The 20,334-nt window shown below is 39.4% G+C and overlaps 4 protein-coding genes across 6 annotated transcripts; 1 reads left to right on the forward strand and 3 right to left on the reverse strand.

Annotated features, from left to right (window-relative positions):
- Positions 1–3,811: 3,811 nt before the first annotated feature.
- On the reverse strand, positions 3,812–4,778 carry LOC110376810 (larval cuticle protein A2B). Its single transcript, XM_021335413.3, has 2 exons — positions 4,639–4,778; positions 3,812–4,464 (listed from the first exon to the last, which is right to left on the reverse strand). The coding sequence occupies exons 1-2, from the start codon at positions 4,648–4,650 to the stop codon at positions 3,913–3,915; spliced, it is 564 nt and encodes a 187-aa protein (XP_021191088.3). The 5' UTR covers positions 4,651–4,778; the 3' UTR covers positions 3,812–3,912.
- Positions 4,779–5,291: 513 nt separating this feature from the next.
- Positions 5,292–8,254, forward strand: LOC110376844 (cytochrome c oxidase subunit 5B, mitochondrial). Of its 3 annotated transcripts, none has more exons than XM_064040807.1 (3): positions 5,292–5,384; positions 6,039–6,208; positions 7,726–8,254. In XM_064040807.1, exons 2-3 carry the CDS (start codon positions 6,046–6,048, stop codon positions 7,899–7,901), a joined length of 339 nt encoding a protein of 112 aa, XP_063896877.1. In that variant the 5' UTR covers positions 5,292–5,384; positions 6,039–6,045; the 3' UTR covers positions 7,902–8,254. The 3 variants fall into 3 exon arrangements, with proteins under 3 accessions (XP_063896877.1, XP_063896879.1, XP_063896880.1); XM_064040809.1 differs by having other exon boundaries at positions 5,365–5,423; XM_064040810.1 differs by lacking the exon at positions 5,292–5,384 and adding an exon at positions 5,453–5,556.
- A 2,711-nt stretch (positions 8,255–10,965) lies between these two features.
- Positions 10,966–12,126, reverse strand: LOC110376827 (larval cuticle protein A2B). Its single transcript, XM_021335436.3, has 2 exons — positions 11,971–12,126; positions 10,966–11,771 (listed from the first exon to the last, which is right to left on the reverse strand). Exons 1-2 carry the CDS (start codon positions 11,977–11,979, stop codon positions 11,268–11,270), a joined length of 513 nt encoding a protein of 170 aa, XP_021191111.1. The 5' UTR covers positions 11,980–12,126; the 3' UTR covers positions 10,966–11,267.
- A 4,847-nt stretch (positions 12,127–16,973) lies between these two features.
- On the reverse strand, positions 16,974–18,832 carry LOC110376835 (larval cuticle protein A2B). The gene is made up of 3 exons (XM_021335445.3): positions 18,695–18,832; positions 18,018–18,267; positions 16,974–17,694 (listed from the first exon to the last, which is right to left on the reverse strand). Exons 1-3 carry the CDS (start codon positions 18,698–18,700, stop codon positions 17,495–17,497), a joined length of 456 nt encoding a protein of 151 aa, XP_021191120.3. The 5' UTR covers positions 18,701–18,832; the 3' UTR covers positions 16,974–17,494.
- Positions 18,833–20,334: the final 1,502 nt, after the last annotated feature.

Raw genomic sequence — 20,334 nt, forward strand, 5'->3', positions numbered from 1 at the left:
TTATCGAAAAAAAAAACAATAATATATAATTGCTTATCTAACCCAACATAATTCTAGATGTCCTACTTATTTACATTATATTTCGTCCACAAATCTGCCTCTGTGCACTCATCCCAAATACTAGTATAACAAGATCTCTCACATAGCCTAGAGAGATAAAGCTTACAAACAAACGTCTGCTTTATGAATAGCTCATCATCGCAAGTTCAAGGGCAGCATTTAGTTCCACGCGGACGGCCGGCTGACAGTTATGTAAGCGCTGTTGCTTCTTCAATGTGAATCCACGATACATGAGTGACTGCTTTTATTGTAGTATATTATGTGCATTGTGAAGTTTTTTTAAGGGGGTTCGTAAAAATATTGTAGTGTAGTAGGTAGCCTGATTTAGGGAAAAGACCAAAGTTTTATGACGATACGAGGTATGATATATTATACGAGGTGGTAATTAGCTTATTTAACTATTTTCTAATCTATCCAGGAGTGAGGAGTTAGACATTAATTTGTGAAAAATAAACTTAGGAGTTACATAGAGTATTCCCAAGAAACTTCCTCATTCGTAGCACTGCTACGCGAGCGCTACGCGTCACCGCTACGTAAGTTTTACGATAGTGCTACGACGGTAATAGACATTTTACGCTGTCATTATTATTGCATCAGATTTTTTATTAAACAAGTAGAAGCAATTTCTAACATTTATGTCATGGATTTTTGCAAAGTAACTTCTGATTCCATAATTTACCTTAGAAGCATTTTGACAGGAATTCATTGATACAGGCTATTATCGCATCACTATCTTAATAACCACACAAAAATGCTTTTACTAAGTACCTAGAAGCATTTTTTATAGAATAATCGTAAATATTTGATACGGTGTATTTTGTCATTGTATCACTTTTATAATAGCCTATTATGATTAAAAGGCTATTGTGCTATCGTATTAATATGGCATCAATAACGTCCCTGTTTATTTTCTCAATGCAAACATTTGACTTGTAGGCCTTGTAGTTCAAGACTACTACTTGTACTACTAGTTGTATTCTCAGCTACTTTCGCCGCGGGGCTGCCTCGCTCGTATAAAACACGCGTATGCTTCCGATTCGATATCATTCGTTCAATAGAACTTCATTGATACACTTCTCCTACAATGGCATTCAAGGTAGGATAAGACTCAATCAGTTAAAGTTACTCAAAATTAAGAGTTCGAATTTACAAAAAAAATCGTAGCACATTCCATTAAGTTTTTTCCTGGAATGTAATTAATAAGTTTTTTTCTTCCTACAGTTTGTAGTGTTCGCATGCCTGGTGGCTGCCGCCAGCGCGGGAGTGTACCCGGCCGCGCCCGTGGCGTACGCCGCCGCCCCCAGCTACGTCGCCCACCAGGCGTACGCTCCCGCCCCAGTGGTGCACTCCGCCCCCCTCGCATACGCCGCCAAGGTGGTCGCCCCCGTCGCCAAGCTCGCCGTCGAGGAGTACGACGCGCACCCCCAGTACAGCTTCGCGTACGACGTGCAGGACGGTCTCACCGGCGACTCCAAGAGCCAGCACGAGAGCCGCGACGGTGACGTCGTGCAGGGCTCCTACTCCGTGGTCGACCCCGACGGCACCAAGCGCACCGTGGACTACACCGCTGACCCGCACAACGGTTTCAACGCCGTCGTGCGCAAGGAGGCTCTCGGACACGTCGCTAAGGTCGTCGCCCCTGTTGCCAAGGTCGTCGCCCCTGTAGCGTACGCCGCCCCCGTCGCTAAAATCGCCGCCCCCGTTACCTACCACTCTGCCCCAGTCGCATACTCCGCCCCCATCGCCAAGATCGCTGCCCCCGTGACTTACCACTCCGCCCCCGTCGTGCACAGCGCTCCCCTCGCCTACTCCGCTCCCATCTACCACCATTAATTGGTTGGAAATACATAATGTAATTTAGTACCTGCGAGTTAAATAAAATACTATTTATTGATACAATTTCTGTGTTTACATGATTATTTTTTGGATTGTTGGTTGAAAATTCATTTCAATAAGAAGATATATCGGTTTAGTAAAATTACTGAATGACCGATGATATTAATAAGTCGGGTGGTCGTCGAATGGAAACTATTGGTACCGCCCAAACGATTTATGAAACAATACGGACGGATGGAAATAACAGAAAAATAATTTTCATATGTTGACACGACAAATACGAACCTATTGTCGCAGCGAACCCAGATTTTTTTTATCGGTAATCATCAGATGACTCCTCCCGCTGTGAGTTACGTGCTAATTACGTGCTAATTACACGCTTACACGTAAGGAACGAGTACAGTGACGTGCGAACGTTAGCAGCGAGTGTCAGACTTTTACTGACTAAAACCCATCATGTTCCTTCTAAAGGCATTTTTGTTTAAAAATCTTGGGTGCTTATATCTACTCAATCTTAATCTGGCAGGATTTTGATAAAGTTTGAATATAAAAGTTTGTAATAATGAGTCATGATGCTAACTCGGTAGGAACTCAAGTGCCATTGAGATGTATTGGATTTTATATATTAGTTTTAAAAAAATACATTAAGTTACGAATTAAGTGACGACGACGGTAGAATTAAGTAACCTATTTAAGTAAATGTATAAATTTCCTTAAATAGGTTACTTAATTCTACCGTCGTCGTCAACAGTCATACTGTCTACGTTTGAAGGTAGATTGTTCCTATTGATATCATAAAAATTCGCATGATAAGATGAAAAAAAAATATTTGACATTGCAAATTGCTCCAACTATTGTCTATTTTTCTTTCAAAAAACTTTATCATCAAAAACTTTTTACAAAACAAAATTAACGAACTTTCTTGCAAAAAGTTTTTTATTGTCAGTGAAAATACATAGTTTTCACAATCAGCGTTACTGGAAAATTCTCGTCAATACGAATTATATATATGTAAGCTCAAACACGAGGTCTGTTGCGGAGTTCCCTGAACTTTCAATTATTAGTTTAGCTCTAAATAGTCAGATCCTGGACTTGACGGCAATTGGAACACTTGGGAAGAGACTTTCCAACAGAAAAAAAGTTATTAAAAAATACAATCGTTTGAAGCTGTCGAGTCGTAATAAAGGCTCAGTGGACTTTTGTCGAGCAGACTGATGTATCAATGTCATCAATCTTTTGTCTAATACAATGTGTCTTTTTAGAGAACTTTAGATAATCAGAAACAAATAGACATTGTTTTTATAAAAGTGATAATAACTGTCGGTGATTAGGGTGATGTATTTTTTTTTGACGACGTCAAAAATCATCAAATCACCCCTCACGCTGTGGGTTAGCAGCGGTGAGGGAGTGTCAGACTCTTACTAACTAAAAACCGTCGTGTTCCGTCATAGGCCTTTTATGTACCAGGGCCGTGGTATCTCTTTCGAACAACCCGCAGCCCCGGCAGGAGCGTGATGTATCCTTCCTACTTGGATTATGCCAAGTTAGCTTTATCTGTTACGATTAAATAGTGGCTATGTTACGTGGTAAACATTTTTTGATACGGATGATCTACAGCTTACTTTAACACTTGTTTGTTTATGTGTAGGTAGGCCTACAAACAATTTGTTAAAGCAACTGAACTATGCTCCTAAATCAAAGCTGTCTTACTTTTTTTGTTAAATAGACTTATCCTTACTAACACCTACAGGCAAAGTGTTTCTTTAGTGGCACACTTTACATAGATACTAAAAAGACTAAAATCTTATTTTGGCTACTAATGGGCTTACTTAGCTTTTACTGATGTTACACAATGTACGCTTACACAAAGCTTAATCATAAATGAAATAGGAAACTATTAATAAAAATGAAGTAGTTAATATTCACATTATTTTTATTTGTTCATGAACACAAGTCTTATGTAATAAATAAATAATCTTCAGTTTAAGGCATGACTATGATGACTAGGTTTCACTTTCAGTGGTGGTAGACAGGGGCGGAGTAGGCAACGGGGGCAGGGTGGTAGACGGGGGCGGCAGCGTGCACCACCGGGGCAGAGTGGTATGCGACGGGGGCAGCGTGCACTACGGGGGCGGCGTGGTAGGCGACGGGGGCGGCCACCTTGGCAACAGGGGCGACGACCTTAGCGACGTGTCCGAGAGCCTCCTTGCGCACGACGGCGTTGAAACCGTTGTGCGGGTCAGCGGTGTAGTCCACGGTGCGCTTGGTGCCGTCGGGGTCGACCACGGAGTAGGAGCCCTGCACGACGTCACCGTCGCGGCTCTCGTGCTGGCTCTTGGAGTCGCCGGTGAGACCGTCCTGCACGTCGTACGCGAAGCTGTACTGGGGGTGCGCGTTGTACTCCTCCACCACCTTGGCGACGGGGGCGGCGTATGCCACGGGGGCAGCGTGCACTACGTGCGCCGCGGGGGCAGCAGCGTAGGCGACGGGGGCGGGGTGAGCCGTGTATGCCGCAGGGGCAATGATGCCCGCGTTAGCGGCGGCGAAAGCGCAGACCAGGACTACCAGCTGGAAATGAAAGATAAATTGTTAGCTAGCTCACTTTCCATAGGATTTACATTTTGTTAAGAAAACTGTAAGGATTACACCAATTTAGACTGCTAATTCTATCACACTGAGCAATGATTTTATATTCACATATGTAACTTTTAATTTAACTTTTAATGTAATATGACTTCCTACCTTGAAAGCCATTTTAAGAGATGTGAGTGACTTCACTATGAGGAGAACTCAAGTTGAATGTGCTGTAATTGTATCTCTTCGAGTTTTTATATCAGAGCTGTCTCAGCATTGCATTACATGCGACACTGGCTTGGCAAGATATAAACCGGTCACTGTCAGATGTTTCATAATTCAATTATAATCTTACGAAGCCAATGTCTACCGAATTGAGTCGTATAATATGTTAATAAGAGCAAGTGGGCTATGATTGATCTGTGGCACAAAGATCACTTGCATTGTAATGCTGGTCGACTTTTTGGGCGCGTCCTTGTTACAACGCGTATTTGTTGATGTAACTTATTTTGGTTTTAGTGAACTGGGTCATGTGACTGCAATTTTAGTGTTCGTGTCTTCATATGTCAAAAGTTCTGTATGTACATAGGTATACGCATGGTTTACAATTAAATACATCTTAAATTGAAGCTACATTTTATTCATGAACCCCTGATTGATATTCTGTCTACTAAGATAGCATACAATCAGTGAAAATACTGGAAAATACAATGAAATGGGAACTTAACATGAAGGTTTGAATTTAAAGTTTTAACCTATATACCTAAATGAGTTCTTATTTCAAATCTCATTCAATTAGAAATTGTGACGTTGTCATATTATTGACACTCAGGAAACGGGGCTGATTTTGGCATCAAAGCAATACTGTATTTGTCCGTGTTTTAAGTGCTTATATTGGCTATTAAATCTAACTGGTAAGATTCAATAAGACATCCGTCGTCTTACAATTCACGGTACTAATTACTCTTAGGTTACTGTCTTGATATTTGTCCAATGTCCAAAAATGTCCTCCACCACAATGTCCACCAGTCATCCTAAGCATCTCGTGAGTCTGTACTCGGATAGACAATGAAAATATTATCTCAAGTAAGCTATTTTCTTTGTGAGGAATTATAAATTTTTTGAAAAGTCGCTCTTCCACTGTGTTTTCTTATTAATGCACTAATTACCTAGAAATACTTGAAGTATTATACTTCGCGCGCCTAGATGAAAAGTTGCTCATAACCTTCCCCGTCACTGTGCTATCTAACAATATTTTTCAAATCGGACCAGCAGTTCCTGAGTTTAGTGCGTTCAAACAAACAAATGAAGTAATTCAGCTTTAGAATATTACAGTACCTATAGATCGCTACATATAAAACAAAGTATTTTTCTGTTCCTATGTCCTTATGTCCCTTTGTACGCTTAAATCTTCAAAACTCCTTTTTTATCAGGTAGTGTTTCAAAAGGAAGGTTTATGTATAAAAACATCCATTAAATAGTTTGGAAATACTGTTATCCCGCGCGAAGCCGTGGCGGGTCGCTAGAGTTTTATAAACCTGACCATGTAATACATTTCAATTCTACAGAGTCGCAATGTGGTGGTCGAGATGGATGAAACACCTTCGTTCAGCGGGGTCGCGTATGTACGCGGGCATGCATGATCCACTGGACCACGTCACCGGACTCGAGAAGAGAGAACTGCTCGCACATCTGGCGGGAGACTGCGATCCTTTCCGTATCATGGCTATTAAGAAAGGTGACTTAATAATGCTATAGTAAGTTCAACTCAGTTGTGCGCGCGGCCTTATGTGTGGGTAACCCTTGTACATATACAGTAACTTTGTGTGCGTGGCAAGAGGTACAGTCGGGTACAATACAGTTATTTAGGGGTTGTATACGGGGGTTTAAAAAAAAACAGTTATTACGTAATTTAATGTTTATTTATTTATAATGATTATGAATCGCTATTTGAAAAATCAAATGATGAATTTTCGGATTCGCTACTCTCCAAGGAGAATTATAAATTCTGACTCCAATGTCAAAATGTCTATAGTATTCTTCTTTTTTCTTTTCTACATGTCGACAAGTATTACGCCACATCCCTTCATCAATTTGACTTAAACGTTCATTTATGAGTTTCATTATTTTATTTTTTTGGTCGACATTATGCGAAGCAATATAACTTTTTAAAATTCCCCACACATTTTGTTTACATTATTATACTAGATTATACCTCTTTTTACATTCTTAGTCCACAGTTTTATTTATTGTCCACGTACCCCGAGCTAGAAAATATGTACTTAAGGAGTATTCAATTCTTAGATACTGTCAATGTCAATTTGAAAAGACGTATGAAAAAATAATGAAAAACTATATTTAATAATAAAAAGCTTTGAATGTCGTTTTATTTTTTGAAACGCTTTATCCGACTCCTTAATAATTTCTCCGCGAATAACTAGTATTTTCGTAAACGACTGTACCTATAAGAAAAAGTGATAAGAACACGTCATGCTCGGACGACGTCACTGTCACACGAATGAAAGTTGTATATTTACAAGCCGACGCACACATAGGGCCGCGCGCAAATCTGAGTTGAACTATCTATAATAAGGTTTAATTCATGGAGATTGAAATGACGGGTTCCAATCATTTCGGGATAAGTTTTTGTTGAGTTAAGGTTACAGACGATAATTTAGTGATCCATTTTCAACTAACTTCAAACAAAAGAAGGAGGTTCTCATACCAAATGCGAAACAGTGATTAGGTATAGCTGATATACCACAATGCATAAGACACAATTTGCCTAGTTTCGCGACAGTAAACTATGTTCCTCCACGAAGTTTTGGCAAATAAACGATTTTGATTTCAGTCTTCAGTCCTCATTAAAATCCGATGCCCAGCTCTGAGCACAAAATCTACTCAATTACAAAGACATCTCTAATTATCTTCTTCTTCTTTCGTGTCGATGACATGTCATATTACAGTGAGACTACATTTTGTCAACCCAATATTTTGCCAGCCGCCACAGCGAGAGCACGGCCGGATGCGCTCATTAGGTCCTACCGCGAGCAAGTTTCAGGGCACAGTAGACATTATCTAAGTGTCTGACCCCCGCACTCAGAGACATTTAATGATTACTTAAGTCACTCCTTAGTGACAGATTCTCATAGAAATACTGCACTAAGGAACGGCTTAAGTAACCATTAAATGTCTCTGAGTGTGTCCATGAAACTTCCTACGTAGCTGAGTCACTTTTGTCTTTTGTTATCCTAGGTCCAGGCACAAGGGAGCGGCCAAACCTGATCCCCAGCGCGTACAACCGCCGGCTCATGGGATGCAGCTGCAGTCCTCACGACAACCACGTGGAGTACATGTGGTTACACCTCGGCTGCCCCAAGCGATGCGGCTGCGGGTACTGGTTCGAGCTGTGCCCTGTCGCGCCACTATAGACCTTATTTCTTTAGTGTTAAAGTTTATTTTTGATGATATGATGGAAATCTCGAATTTGTTCGAGTATATCGTAGGAGTTATGACCGTTTAAAAAGCTTTCTTTTGTGTTTCCTTTTCTACTTAGCCTATTGTTTCAAAAACTGATTCCGTGGAGTAGGTATCTACTCGTGGTTGCACCTCGGCTGCCCCAAGCGATGCGTCTGCGGGTACTGTTACGAGCTCTGCCCTGTCGCTCCACTTTAGACCTTATGGTTTAGTGTCAAAGTTTATTTCTGTTCATCCTGGTGATATGATGAAAGAGTATTGGTATTCGAGTTTGAGTATCTGTGTATCGTAGCATTTTCTGGATCATGACAATTTAAAAAGTTTATTTTGTGTTTATTTTTAAGCTCTGTGAAAACATGCTTTCTTTAAATATGGATTGATAGCTTTAAGCATGTAAGGGTGCGTCCACATCTGGCGAATGCGCAGCACGCGAGCCGATTGCGAGCTGTCCGCGAGCTGCGCGCTCGCAGTCACTGCAATAGTTCGGTGCGCCTCTTTAGCGCAACTCACGCAAGGCTCGTATAGAGCGCGCGAGCGGCGCGCGATCTGCGCGCAATCAGTTCTCGCCCTTACAGTTCCGTATATTGGCTCAGTACTATCGAAGATGGCAGACGTCGCGCGCCGCCTGCGCGCCGCTCGCGTGCGGCGCTTAGGTCGCGCGCGAGCTGCGCGCGGGCCAAGCAGAAGCGCCGCACGAACAAAAATGCACGCGCGCAGCTCGCGCGCAGCTCGCGATCGGCTCGCGTGCTGCGCATTCGCCAGATGTGGACGCACCCTAAGGCTACACCTGGACTAATAAGTAAGTAAAAGCTAGTTTTTGTTACATCTTGTCAGTTGACGTTTTTACAGGACATGACTCTACTACGTAGTGACTAATTTATTTTCTTGGGATCCTACCCACATAGGTACAAAGTTTCCATATGCCCATGATCTCTAAAGTTAACGAAAGTCTGTCCGCAAAGAAACACATGACACACGACGTAGGTTTTACAGATGTTACGATAACATTGTTTGTCTTGTCTTTGTTAAAGACCTTGAAACGCGCATTTGCAATAAGGCCTCCTACACATAGCAAGTTAATAATAAGCACTACAAAGGTGAGTACAGACTACAACATTTACTTGTAATAGAACAACGAGCCGCTCTATGATATGTTCTAGTGTATCATCCTTTTACGAACGAGACATGCTTTGGAAACTGAGCTTTTGTCGGTATTGTACCTTTCGTAAGAACGTTACATTACCTACACAGAAATGCTCCAGAAAATGTTGTAGTCTATACTTACCTTTATACAACTTAATTTAAACTTAATCGTCAACAAAATGTGAGCGTAATGATTATTTAATTTCTCTAATAGAGCTGGTTTCTGAAGAACAATACAAATTAGTTCCCGCGCTTACGCACGTGTGTACATGGTCAGACGGCCAATTTCTTTTAAGGTTGTAACATTAAGTCGTTATATGATTATGATTATAAACAGACTTTAAACATATTATTGTATTTGAACAGATTTATTCTATTCAATATGACCTAGATTTTATTATGCACCGCAATTGACGATTCAGAGAGTTGTTTTGAATTAATTATTTAAACCATTTATTTAGCCACTCATACATACATTGAAAAAGAATATAAAGTATACAAAAAAAAGAAACAGTGTGGCATGGGCTATCTCTGTGTAAGCTGTGTTGCCCTGATTTTCAGATATCCCCTGAAATCCCATATCCCATAAAAAAATACCTCTACATCACTAGGTACATAGTATAAAACAAATGTCCCTATGTCCCTACGTCCCTTTGTACGCTTAAATCTTCAAAACTATGCAACCAATTTTCATGGGAGTTTTCTTAATGGATAGAGTGATTAAAGAGGAAGGTTTATATACAACATACATGAAATAGTGGGGAAATACTATTATCTCGTGCGAAGCCGGATCGGGTCGCTAGTACTTTTATATTTCTAAAAAAATAAGGGTATAAGATAAAATCGGACAATAAAATAGAAACACCATCGGTTCAACAGATCTATTTTCTTTATTTTCTAGATTTTAGAAATTACCACCTAGGCACAACGTTGTACACACTCGTAGACTTATTTACCTCTCTTATAATATTAGTACCTAAATACCTAAGATAGAGTAAAGTTTTTTTTTTAATTTACAATAGCCAAATGCTTTGTTTAATTATCTACAATCGGTGTGACGGGTGTTATGAATTTAGACACGTATCGTATAGCTTGTAATATTATCTGATTTTCTCCTGCTCTTCATTACTTCTCCCTCCTTCCCGTCCTGCCCCCAATTTATTTGCGGTTCGACGAAATATGTTGTCTTCTTCCATTCCTCTTTGTCAGCCACCATACAAATACACACCCTTTACATTATTAATGTCCTCTTTCAGAAATTTCAAGAGTAGCTCTCTTTATTCATCCATTTTATGCATTACATCAAGAAACAATATCATGAGAAAGATGCTTAGGACTTACCGTGGCAAATTAATAAAATGAACTAGCTCATTTGACATTATCAATTTTGTTATGATTTTTTTAATATGTTGATACTAATCACATCAAAGATCAAAAACAATAAGTCAATGTTCACATGGCAAGCCTTTGTCAAATTACCACGGTCAACACATCAGATTGCACAACCGCCAAATGTTAGTGGGGGATACCAAAATAAAAGAACAAGTCTGTCTTTAACGGCCATTATGTTAAAGTGTTCGGAACACATCAGGCACGCGTCTCATTAGACACGGTTGCGTTAAAATCGCGTTGTCGCTACGCTTCGTTCAAATAAGCTTCGCTAATTCGCTGGTCTTAAGGCCCGAACGTGTAAGGCCGCGCCTCTCGCCGGCCGACCCACTTCCCGCGCCGTGGCCTTGAACCAGCTGATCCGGTGAACTGATTTACCCCGGAACTATACTGTTTAATAGTCCACTTATAATATGTAACAGTGTAATGAGTTATTAAATTCCCATACGTTCGGAAGGAAGGATTAAGGTTAAATAAAACTCACTATTCACGCTACACCGCCGCCGGTTTAAGAAAAAAAATATCGGTCTAAGTACGCATTCAGCCTTGCTTTACCTTTTATTTCTATTAATCTCAAGCGGCCGCTCATGTTTTTTATTTACCTTTCGGACCGAACAGTTGCACAAAACAATCACTTGGTACAAGTTTACACTTAATGTACATCAATCTAATCTATATCTCTAATTAGGTACCTTATTCACAGCATATTTTACAGACCCCATTTTAAACAATTATCTTACCTAATATCACAAGTTCAGGATAAGAATTACATAATTTATCAGTCTAATCTAATACTTGCTTGTCGTAGCCGGTAGAAAGTAGTGTCCATCAAAGTCCAGTCTGGGCTCAACTTCGTTGGAGCGGGTGAAGTATAACGTGGGCTGTTCTTGTTCCTCTGCGTAGTCATTCGGAGGAGCACTGTGTAACACTTGCGCGCGAACTGTGTATGTTCGGGGACTAGGTGTATGATGCTGAACAGGGTTTACAGGGTAGTAGTGGTGGTACGGAATAGGCGGCTGCGGCAGTATGGGCGCGGGTCGGTCCTCCCGCAGCACTGCCTTGTACCCGTGCTTCGCGTCCGCCGTGTACTCCACCGTCCTCTTGGTCCCGTCAGGCCCCAGCACTGTGTAAGCTCCAGTGACGACATCACCCTGCCTCACCTCGTGCTGACTCTTACTGTCCCCAGTAGTCGGGTCCTGAACATTGTAGGAATACTTGTAGTCGTTCGGCGAAGGCGGGGGGTCTCTCACTATGATACCGAACACAGCCGGGACACACAGAACCAACGCTACCTGGAAATTGAGAACAAACGTTACAATAATCCATTACAATTTCGAAATATCTTTTGAAAGTCCTGAAAGCTCACAAGGTCTAATACTCGTTACAAATAAACAAGTTTAAACTCAACGAAATCACTCCTAAGCCTGTACAACTTTAAGTGAACATCACAAATTGAGCACAGATTTAATTGAAATCAATAAAAGAAATTACCCTTAGCATAGTGCAGACTTCAACAATGGGTTTAGAGTAAATAGTAGAGGCGCGCGAGTGCAGCTCGTATTTATAGAGCGGCGTGCATTCACTCGAATGTTCCTTATGCAGCAGGGCGCGAGCCGGGCCGCCACTCGCTCTCCACTAACATCCACTTGTAATTAGAGCTTTATTACCTAATTGTTACGTTGTGCACTATGATCATTAGGTCCACAGTAGCCCGATGAAAGTTCTACTGTTCACTGATTCCCTACTGATATCATAATTCTTGTCTCTCCCGCAGTCTTCGTTACTTGTTTATGTAAACCCACTCTTATTAATGTAGCAGGCTTGTAACTTAATGATTAATAAATAACTTTGATTGTGCGTTAAAACATGATATTATTTCTTTGATTACGGTTATAAGAACGCAGTTTAAAATACTGCATTTAAATCTAATCTTTACTAAGTCTTTTAATTGGTTTATTAAGCAACACTATCCACATAAATTAAAAGTCACAAAGATTTTACGAACTTTTTGCATATGCATACGTTTAGCCATGATCTTGATAACACGAACGATTGAATTAATATCCAATTTCTACCGCAATGATACCTATTATGCCAATATGCCATACTATATGCAATATCATAATGATACATATTAACATAGATAATATATATCGGTACGTTTGAGGTCACGGACAGATGCAAGTCCATTACAAATGCTTTGAATAGAACAGTAAAATTGATTTTAGTTCTCAATTCATTTATCATTATCATAATGACTATATTTTGATAGACAGCAATAATGGTACTTACTGCTATAGCGGAGAAACGTAATAAATAGTTATTGAATCATTGAAATAAATGTATTTGAACTTTGACGTGATTTTGAATCGCAGTATCAATTACTTTGTTATTGTAAAATAATAGAGGATTGAGCCGGAACGTATACTTTTTCAATAACCTTTGTAGAAAGGTACCAAAGAACGGAGCCCAGCTACCTTTGTAGGTAAAAATGATTTGTTTATTTATCTATATACATTTACCGTTACAGGTCAGCCCAATAAATGTGCCCTAATTAATAAACAATCTTATAAAAGTTACAAATGAATCTAACAAAAACTCAGGGTTCTTTTGAAGCTATTTGTATTTTCGACTCATGTTCGAGTGTGGCCACTAAAAGCGCTCCAACCTGCTTTATGATGTAAGGGATATAATTTATAATAATGCATTTATATAAGATGTTAGGCTACGTTCAAATCGGTGCAATCTAAACTGACTGTCAGCCGCCGAATGTCAGCGTCTATGCATGTTACGCATAATGTATCGTTTGTTATAATATGCATGTGAAACGAAAAGTGAATATGTATGGAATTGCAATAAACCATGTAACGTTTGCTAACATTGGGCGGCTGACAATTTGTTTGGTTTGAACACAGCCTAATAGGCACATTATCTACTTCAGTGTTATTAGTTTATAATGCATATGTTACGGATTAAGCTAACTTATACAAATACTCTCACGGTCCTAGGCAACTTGTACCCACCTATCTAAATATCTACAAATACCAACTCACCGTGAGACCTTACTTTCACTAGGTTTAGCTTTGTCAACTGTTTATATAAATATAAATATTTATAGATCTGATCTATAGTATTTATTATTTTATAATATAGTTTCTAACCAGCGGGAAGTGGTAGACTAGACACGGCCAGTCTTATACCACAAACAATACATACTTCATTTGTTTTCGCAACTAACCTATTTGATTTCATGTCTTGCTAGATTTAACCATAGATTAGGTAATGTGCTAACTAGAAAAACTATTTATGTTTTCAGGATAATATTACATTACAACAAAGGAAATTTCAAATACTTTTAGGTCTTATTCATATTCCTCACAAGGGCGTAATATGACGCAATTCAATTAATACGATATTGTATTATATTAACTTTATTAACTAGCCGTTTTTTCCGATTCTGCTCGCAATACTGAAAATTGCTGAAGTTGTGGGGGTTCACATTTGTAGAGGGCAATGTCCCTAATCAGCCAACAGTCCCAAGCATACCAACTTTTATCTAAATTGATGTAGCATTTCAGGAGTTATACCAAACTAAAGACAAGGCATGACAAACATAAAGACAAACGTAAAACATTATTAGCTATAATATAGGTACTCTACTTCGTGCATACTTATTCACGACAGGACTAAGGCATTGAAACTGCAGTTCCGGGCATGAGTTTATATTGTCATTTTAATTTTTATCGGTTATCATGGTCAAACAGTCATTCTACTTTATTTAAAACCAGGTACGCGTTTACTCCTTATTTCGGCGACGGTATCTATGGTCTGGTCTGGTCTTATGCCTTGGCTCTCATGATTTAGGTAATATGTAGCAGTAGCGTTAGCGTAGTTACGCTATGATCATCTATCCGGCTGGATACCTGCCTAGTTACCTAGTGCTGGACCTAAATAGTTTATAAAATAAACTGATTGCAATCATAACTTAGATCCCGAGATACCGAGTCTGAAGTAATTAAAATCGGTTTGCACTAATAGTTTTGTTTTAGACTATAGTTTTGTACTAATATTATTTTATCATCACAGTAATACAAACGGGTAGGTAAATAGTAGTACTTAACTATCGTTGGAGGGGATTTATAAACTGCGCGGATTTTATCTAAACTTGCATTTAAGCAAGTATGCTTAGATGATGTTAACTATAATATAAAGTAATAATTATTTTTTACAATTAATGCCCAAACAAAGCCGAGACTGTGTTGCACGTGGTGTCTGCGAGCGACGAAATTGCACAACGCGGTAACGCATTGAAACAAGGGCATTCACGTGGAAGTTACTTTATGAGCAGACCACGAATATTCTTTTATTTAATAATACTTTTTATTTTTTATTACAATTTTAAGTTAATTTTGAAAACAATTGCGAAGTACCCTGTCTGACTAAGGCTATAGAGGCTTGGAAAGTCACCTGCCCGAATACCGATCCCCTCGTCAACCCATCCTCCCAGTCCCAGAGACAGTGGGATGAGCCGCTTTGATTTGTTCTTCTGCAGAGCGAGTACACCTTCTGGCTGCAGGGAGTCGACTCTATGACTTCTGGCACTTCCGACGCCAAACATCGAGAAATGCAGAAAACCTCAAACGGCGCAGGTACTTTCGTGGTAAACTATAACATTGGGCCGTTTGGGGTAGAAACTGTTGGAGTTTTAGCCAGATTTGCGAACAGCAATTCAATTTTATATATAAGAGATAATGAAAATATTTCGATACATAAAAAATGGCAAGAATAAAATTAGTGTTTGGCAAAAACAAGTCGTTTTTGTATTAATTAGAACTAAACCACAAAGGGATTAATGTATTTCGGTTTTAGAATAAAGGTATCACTTTAAGAAATAAAATAAAAACCTTAAAAGTTATTCAGAAACGCTCATGACGCACACCATCATCCTGTGCCATAAATACCAAAAAAAAGTCTTCTTAATTAACTTAATTGTATGTTACATGTAACCAATTAACTTATCTACGCTTGTAGGGGAGATGTTCCCAAAACGGGTAAGCTAAGGGAAGATGTTAAATAAAATAACCAAGAACATTACATGCGACTTGTATTTGTACTCATAGGGTTGTTTATATAATAAACTTTGGAAAACATAAGATAGTCTTAGTAATCTTCTTCAAAATTCAGAAAAAAAAAAACAAAAAATAAACCCCTTCGAAATACCCGCTTTGCCCTCGGGGGGGTCCTAAAACGGGTAGCGCCTTTGGGCAAAGCAGGTAATGAATGAATATATGTGATAAAAGAATTAGAAAACTTATCTTAGCCTCCTGTTATCCAGGAAATCTTTATCGTTAATTAGTCTCCTTAATTCTGTTAAACAGTTTTCTTATTTTGATCAGTCTAGATCACATTTTTACTTTATTAAAGTTACATTTGAAATTATAATCCTACCAGCAGATAATTTTGTTAAAAATCAGAGAAAACATATTTTAATTTCTTTTTCACGCTGTTCCTGTACTTCTTCAGCTCTCTGTGGCTTCATTTGTCTTCGATTAGCTTTCTGTGGGATCAATTGAGGAAGTGCCCCCTTATTTCAAATCGGGTAGTCACCCGTTATGCCCCTACCCGTTTTGCCCAAAAGCACGTTTTAAATTTCAACTACCTTAACCTTAAAATAGTAAACAAGGAGACCACTAAGTATTCACAATTAATAAGCATATAACATGCAAAATGATAATACAAAACTGCGAAAACCGTATCTTGCACCATATTTGAGTAGTCAGCACTAGTATAATCCGATTTTTTTTAATAAACTCTGCAAAAAACTTTTTTTACATCTAATCTCGAAAACGCTCGTTCTAGGCGCGCGAGCCAACTGACCGTGATCGGCGGGGTGGTAGTGCACCGCTCTACACTAACAGGTTCACACTAAGACCTATAATATACGAATGGCAAAGCCTACCCGTTTTAGGAAGGGTACCCGTTTTAGGAACATCTCCCCTATATCTAAGTGCAGGCATCCGCAATGAACCAAATTACTTAACTGCATCTGACATTGCGCTAGATTTCTTGAGCACACCTACTTTATATACGAGAGGTTCCTTTTTATATGCGCAATAAATATAATAAAGTGCGAATCGTAATAAAAGAAAGGTCGCAAGTAAGTGCGAACCTTGATAATTGATACTAAGGCGGGAACCTGTTTTAAGTTTGACATTTATTAGAACCAGTCTAAATAGAGCAGGTCACAACTAATTTTTGCTAGGCCCCGGTCTAGATTGGGAAACAGCTAAGTGTCGCATGTCGTCGCACTGTACTACAGAGCTGCGCCCGCGCACATAATAGCCGGGCGCGGCTGACACACATTCACTATGCCATTATTTTACGCACATAACTGGTTCACTTACAATAAGCACTGGCCATAAAGAATCATAATGTGGCCACATTTGTCGCATAAAACCTTATTTCATCCTCATCAGACCATAGAGTAAAACAAATTATCGATTCCTCTTATTTATTACCTCAGCTTTAACACTTCAATTAACAATACTTTACAATAAGCTTAAATACAACATTAACGTAATACGGTTCAGGTCACTTGGACGGTCTCGGGCTGGTTTAGACGGATCTAGGTTAGTCGTAATACTTGCAATAGATCCTGCTGCCACACGTGATTGATTCAGATGTTTATCAACTGATACATGGCCAGGTATATGTCACAATGAACAAAACATTTTAGTATGATCTCCTCCAGTTATAAGTAAGTTCTCGTAGCAAGTGTTATTCGAGACTGGCTTACAATTTGATTTGCCAATGCAGCAGAAATGAGCCTTTGAAACGGCTGAGAAAACTTGATTTATCTAAAATTATTGACGTTACCCCTAAAATGGGTTTTAGAAAAAATCTTCCTTTCAACAGTCTAGCTAGAGATATTATCATTGATGAACTCTGGACTGGCATCTGATGTTTCTCTTAACATAACCTGGATCCGTCCAACCAAGAAATATTGTATCTGGGACTAGTGGTAGTATGCGTGGGGGGCTGCCACCGCCTTCACGACGGGGGCTCCGAGGGGCTCCTTGTGCACTACAGCGTTGAACCCGTTGTGGGGGTCAGCAGTGTACTCCACGGTACGCCTGGTGCCATCAGGCTCCACTAGAGAGTATGAGCCCTGGACTACGTCGCCTGAACGGGATTCCTGCTGGTTCTTTGAGTCACCTGAAACAAAAACATGCAGTTGTTTTTCTGAATATACCGTGCCGACCCCATATAGAATTAGGAAGAATGGGCCAGGACGATGATGATGAGTTATTTTTATGAACACACATGATAAAAGGCGGTATAAACGCCCTGCATCTGCTTGTTGTTACGGATAATCTTTAAAATGGCGTAACTGACTGTGACACTTTTACTGATGATAGCTAATGTTAGAAAGCTTAGATTTAGGATAACAATTATGCATGGGCAATACACAAGCAAAAACTTGAAGGAGAAAAAACTAAAAAAAAATATTTAAATGCATCCTTCCCTATCCTACTCACCGGTAAGAGCATCCTGAATGTCATAAGCGTAGGAGTATTGTGGGTTGGGATCGTAATCCTCCACAGGCGCCACTTTAGCTACAGCATGGCCTACAAGTTGCGCGGCGTAAGGACTCGCGTACGCAGGGCGAGCGACTGCGAGCGGCGCGGGGAGGCCTAGGGGCCGGCCGTAACCGTAGGGCGCAGCCACCGGCAGCAACCCTCCAGCCGCTCCTCTGCACACCGCCAGGATAGTTGCTACGATTATGACCTGGATAAGAGAAAACAGAATATTCACTTTTTTATTTATTCTTTTATATGGTTTTGCTATGGTTGGATGGTTTTAACTTCGTTCTTTGGACTTTCGGCTTTATACATGGAATATTTAGATTAATAGTTGACATTTTTGAACCGATTACAATGATTTTCACAAACATTCCGTCCTACGTGGATTTTCAGGTAAATATTTTCAGGTTTGTAGCTAACTGTCTATGGCGTATATTTTGTTCATGAGAGATCTTTCCACGTTTACAATTCTTGTGACTTCAGGAAAGAATCATAATTATCATCTGCCCCTATCAAAATGACTAGCCTTTCCCAACTATGTTTTCTTTCTTCAACAAAGAAAAGGTACCTACCTTAATAAATTAAAATTGTTATGTTCTTTGTTAAGTATTAACACAGAATGGGTCCCATACCTTCATGTTGCGTGAGTACCTTCGGTGGGCGCTCTGACTCGCTGTGACGCTGAGGGGTGCGCACGCGTCGCTTTTATACGCATGTGCAGTTGCACCCGCCCAGAAAAACGTTTGATCTGTCACGGCCGGCCCTATACCCTTTACCATACCGGTTGAATTAATATCTATTATTTGAAACTAATAAAGTGCCTCGGATGACTGAAACTATTTAGAAGATCCAATATGCTTTATTTTTTCAATACATATAATAAACAATAATTGAATGTATTGTGTTTTCTAAATGAGCTTCTTACTTACTGAGGTGAAAAATTGCTTGTAGAAGAAATGCAGTAAAGGCATGAGGTAACTATTAGATGTCGATAATACAAGAACCTTGTGCAGATACATTCGTCAGTTGCAGTACCTATAGAACTGGCAGAATTTGCAGGCTGAATATTCTTCACGTATTAAGTACTACGAAGGATGTATATCACAGAAATAAATTCAATGCAATTAATAAAGGGAATGTCGAGTTGGGTGGGCTTCAGATTCCTCTTGATCAAAACACGAAAAGGTATAATTGGAATACTTGTTAAAATGCCTACTTATCCATTTTAATTACACCCCAAAATATTCGGAGTCCTTCACTTAAAAATCGTATAAAAAATAATTGGATTTGATTAATGAGAAGATGCCTTCTCCTTTTGTCGTGGTTTCGTAAGTTCGGAGTGTAAGGAGGCGGTGCAACAAGATGTCAGTTTTTGGGTCACAGCTGCACGTTATCAAAGTGCATACATGTGTGATAGTGGTCACACAACCGAGTCGTGAGATAATTCATAATGGTCGTGCCTTGTACGGACAATCGATGTGTGCCTAAACTAAAACCTTCATTATGAACTCGTTCTGATTGCAATGTTGGACTAAAATATTCTAGTTTATTGTCTACTGCCTACACCTTCACCTTTTATGAAATCATTTTAGATATTAATAATAATAAAATTGGTTTTAAGGACAGCATAGGATATGTAGGTACCTACCTAACTTTATGTGATCGATAAAAATAAGAATAGGTAGGTAATACCCAACTTACCTAAGCAACTTTTCAAAATAAAACAAAATTAGATAAATGTAGCAAATTGAAAAGTATTGTTTTACGTTGATGATTTTAGAGGTTTCACCCGCGTGTCGAGAGAATTACTTCCAGCCTCCGATGAAAGGCAGCCTGTACTATAAAAATGTGGTAAAAAGGTTGTTGTAGGTGGAAAAAAAGGTTCCAGCCCTTAAAAAGTTGGTTACTTTAGATGTGGGGTGCAGAAAAAAAATAAAGAAGTTCTAAGTGGTTCCAAGTGAAAGGGATTATATAGTAAGTACATCAGGGAGGCAGAACTTAATCAACTTAAGGGAGTGGTATACCTAACTATAGGAGAACTAAATAAGGGCATTTATAAATAAGTGCTTAACTTTTATATACTACCTACTATTTATGTACCTACTCTCCCTATTTACTCTCCTATATTCTCCTATCCATATGTTCCACAGTTTATAACTAAGGGAGTTTATAGGGGGTGTAGGTACTATAAGGAATGTATAGGGAGAGCTCATAAGTGGATGTATAGGTACTCAGTGGAGCACCTACAAAGAAGAAATAAGTATGACGTCAC

Source organism: Helicoverpa armigera, chromosome 23 (genome assembly GCF_030705265.1).
Source record: "Helicoverpa armigera isolate CAAS_96S chromosome 23, ASM3070526v1, whole genome shotgun sequence".
In the NCBI taxonomy this organism is placed as follows: Eukaryota; Metazoa; Arthropoda; class Insecta; order Lepidoptera; family Noctuidae; genus Helicoverpa; species Helicoverpa armigera.

Coding starts and splice junctions, on each gene's coding strand:
- LOC110376835 (XM_021335445.3), bottom strand. Junction 17,695..18,017: donor CATTCAGGATGCTCTTACCG/GTGAGTAGGATA, acceptor TTTTTGTTTCAG/GTGACTCAAAGAACCAGCAG.
- LOC110376844 (XM_064040807.1), top strand. CDS start 6,046: ATGTGGTGGTCGAGATGGATGAAACACCTTCGTTCAGCGGGGTCGCGT. Junction 6,209..7,725: donor TATCATGGCTATTAAGAAAG/GTGACTTAATAA, acceptor TTGTTATCCTAG/GTCCAGGCACAAGGGAGCGG.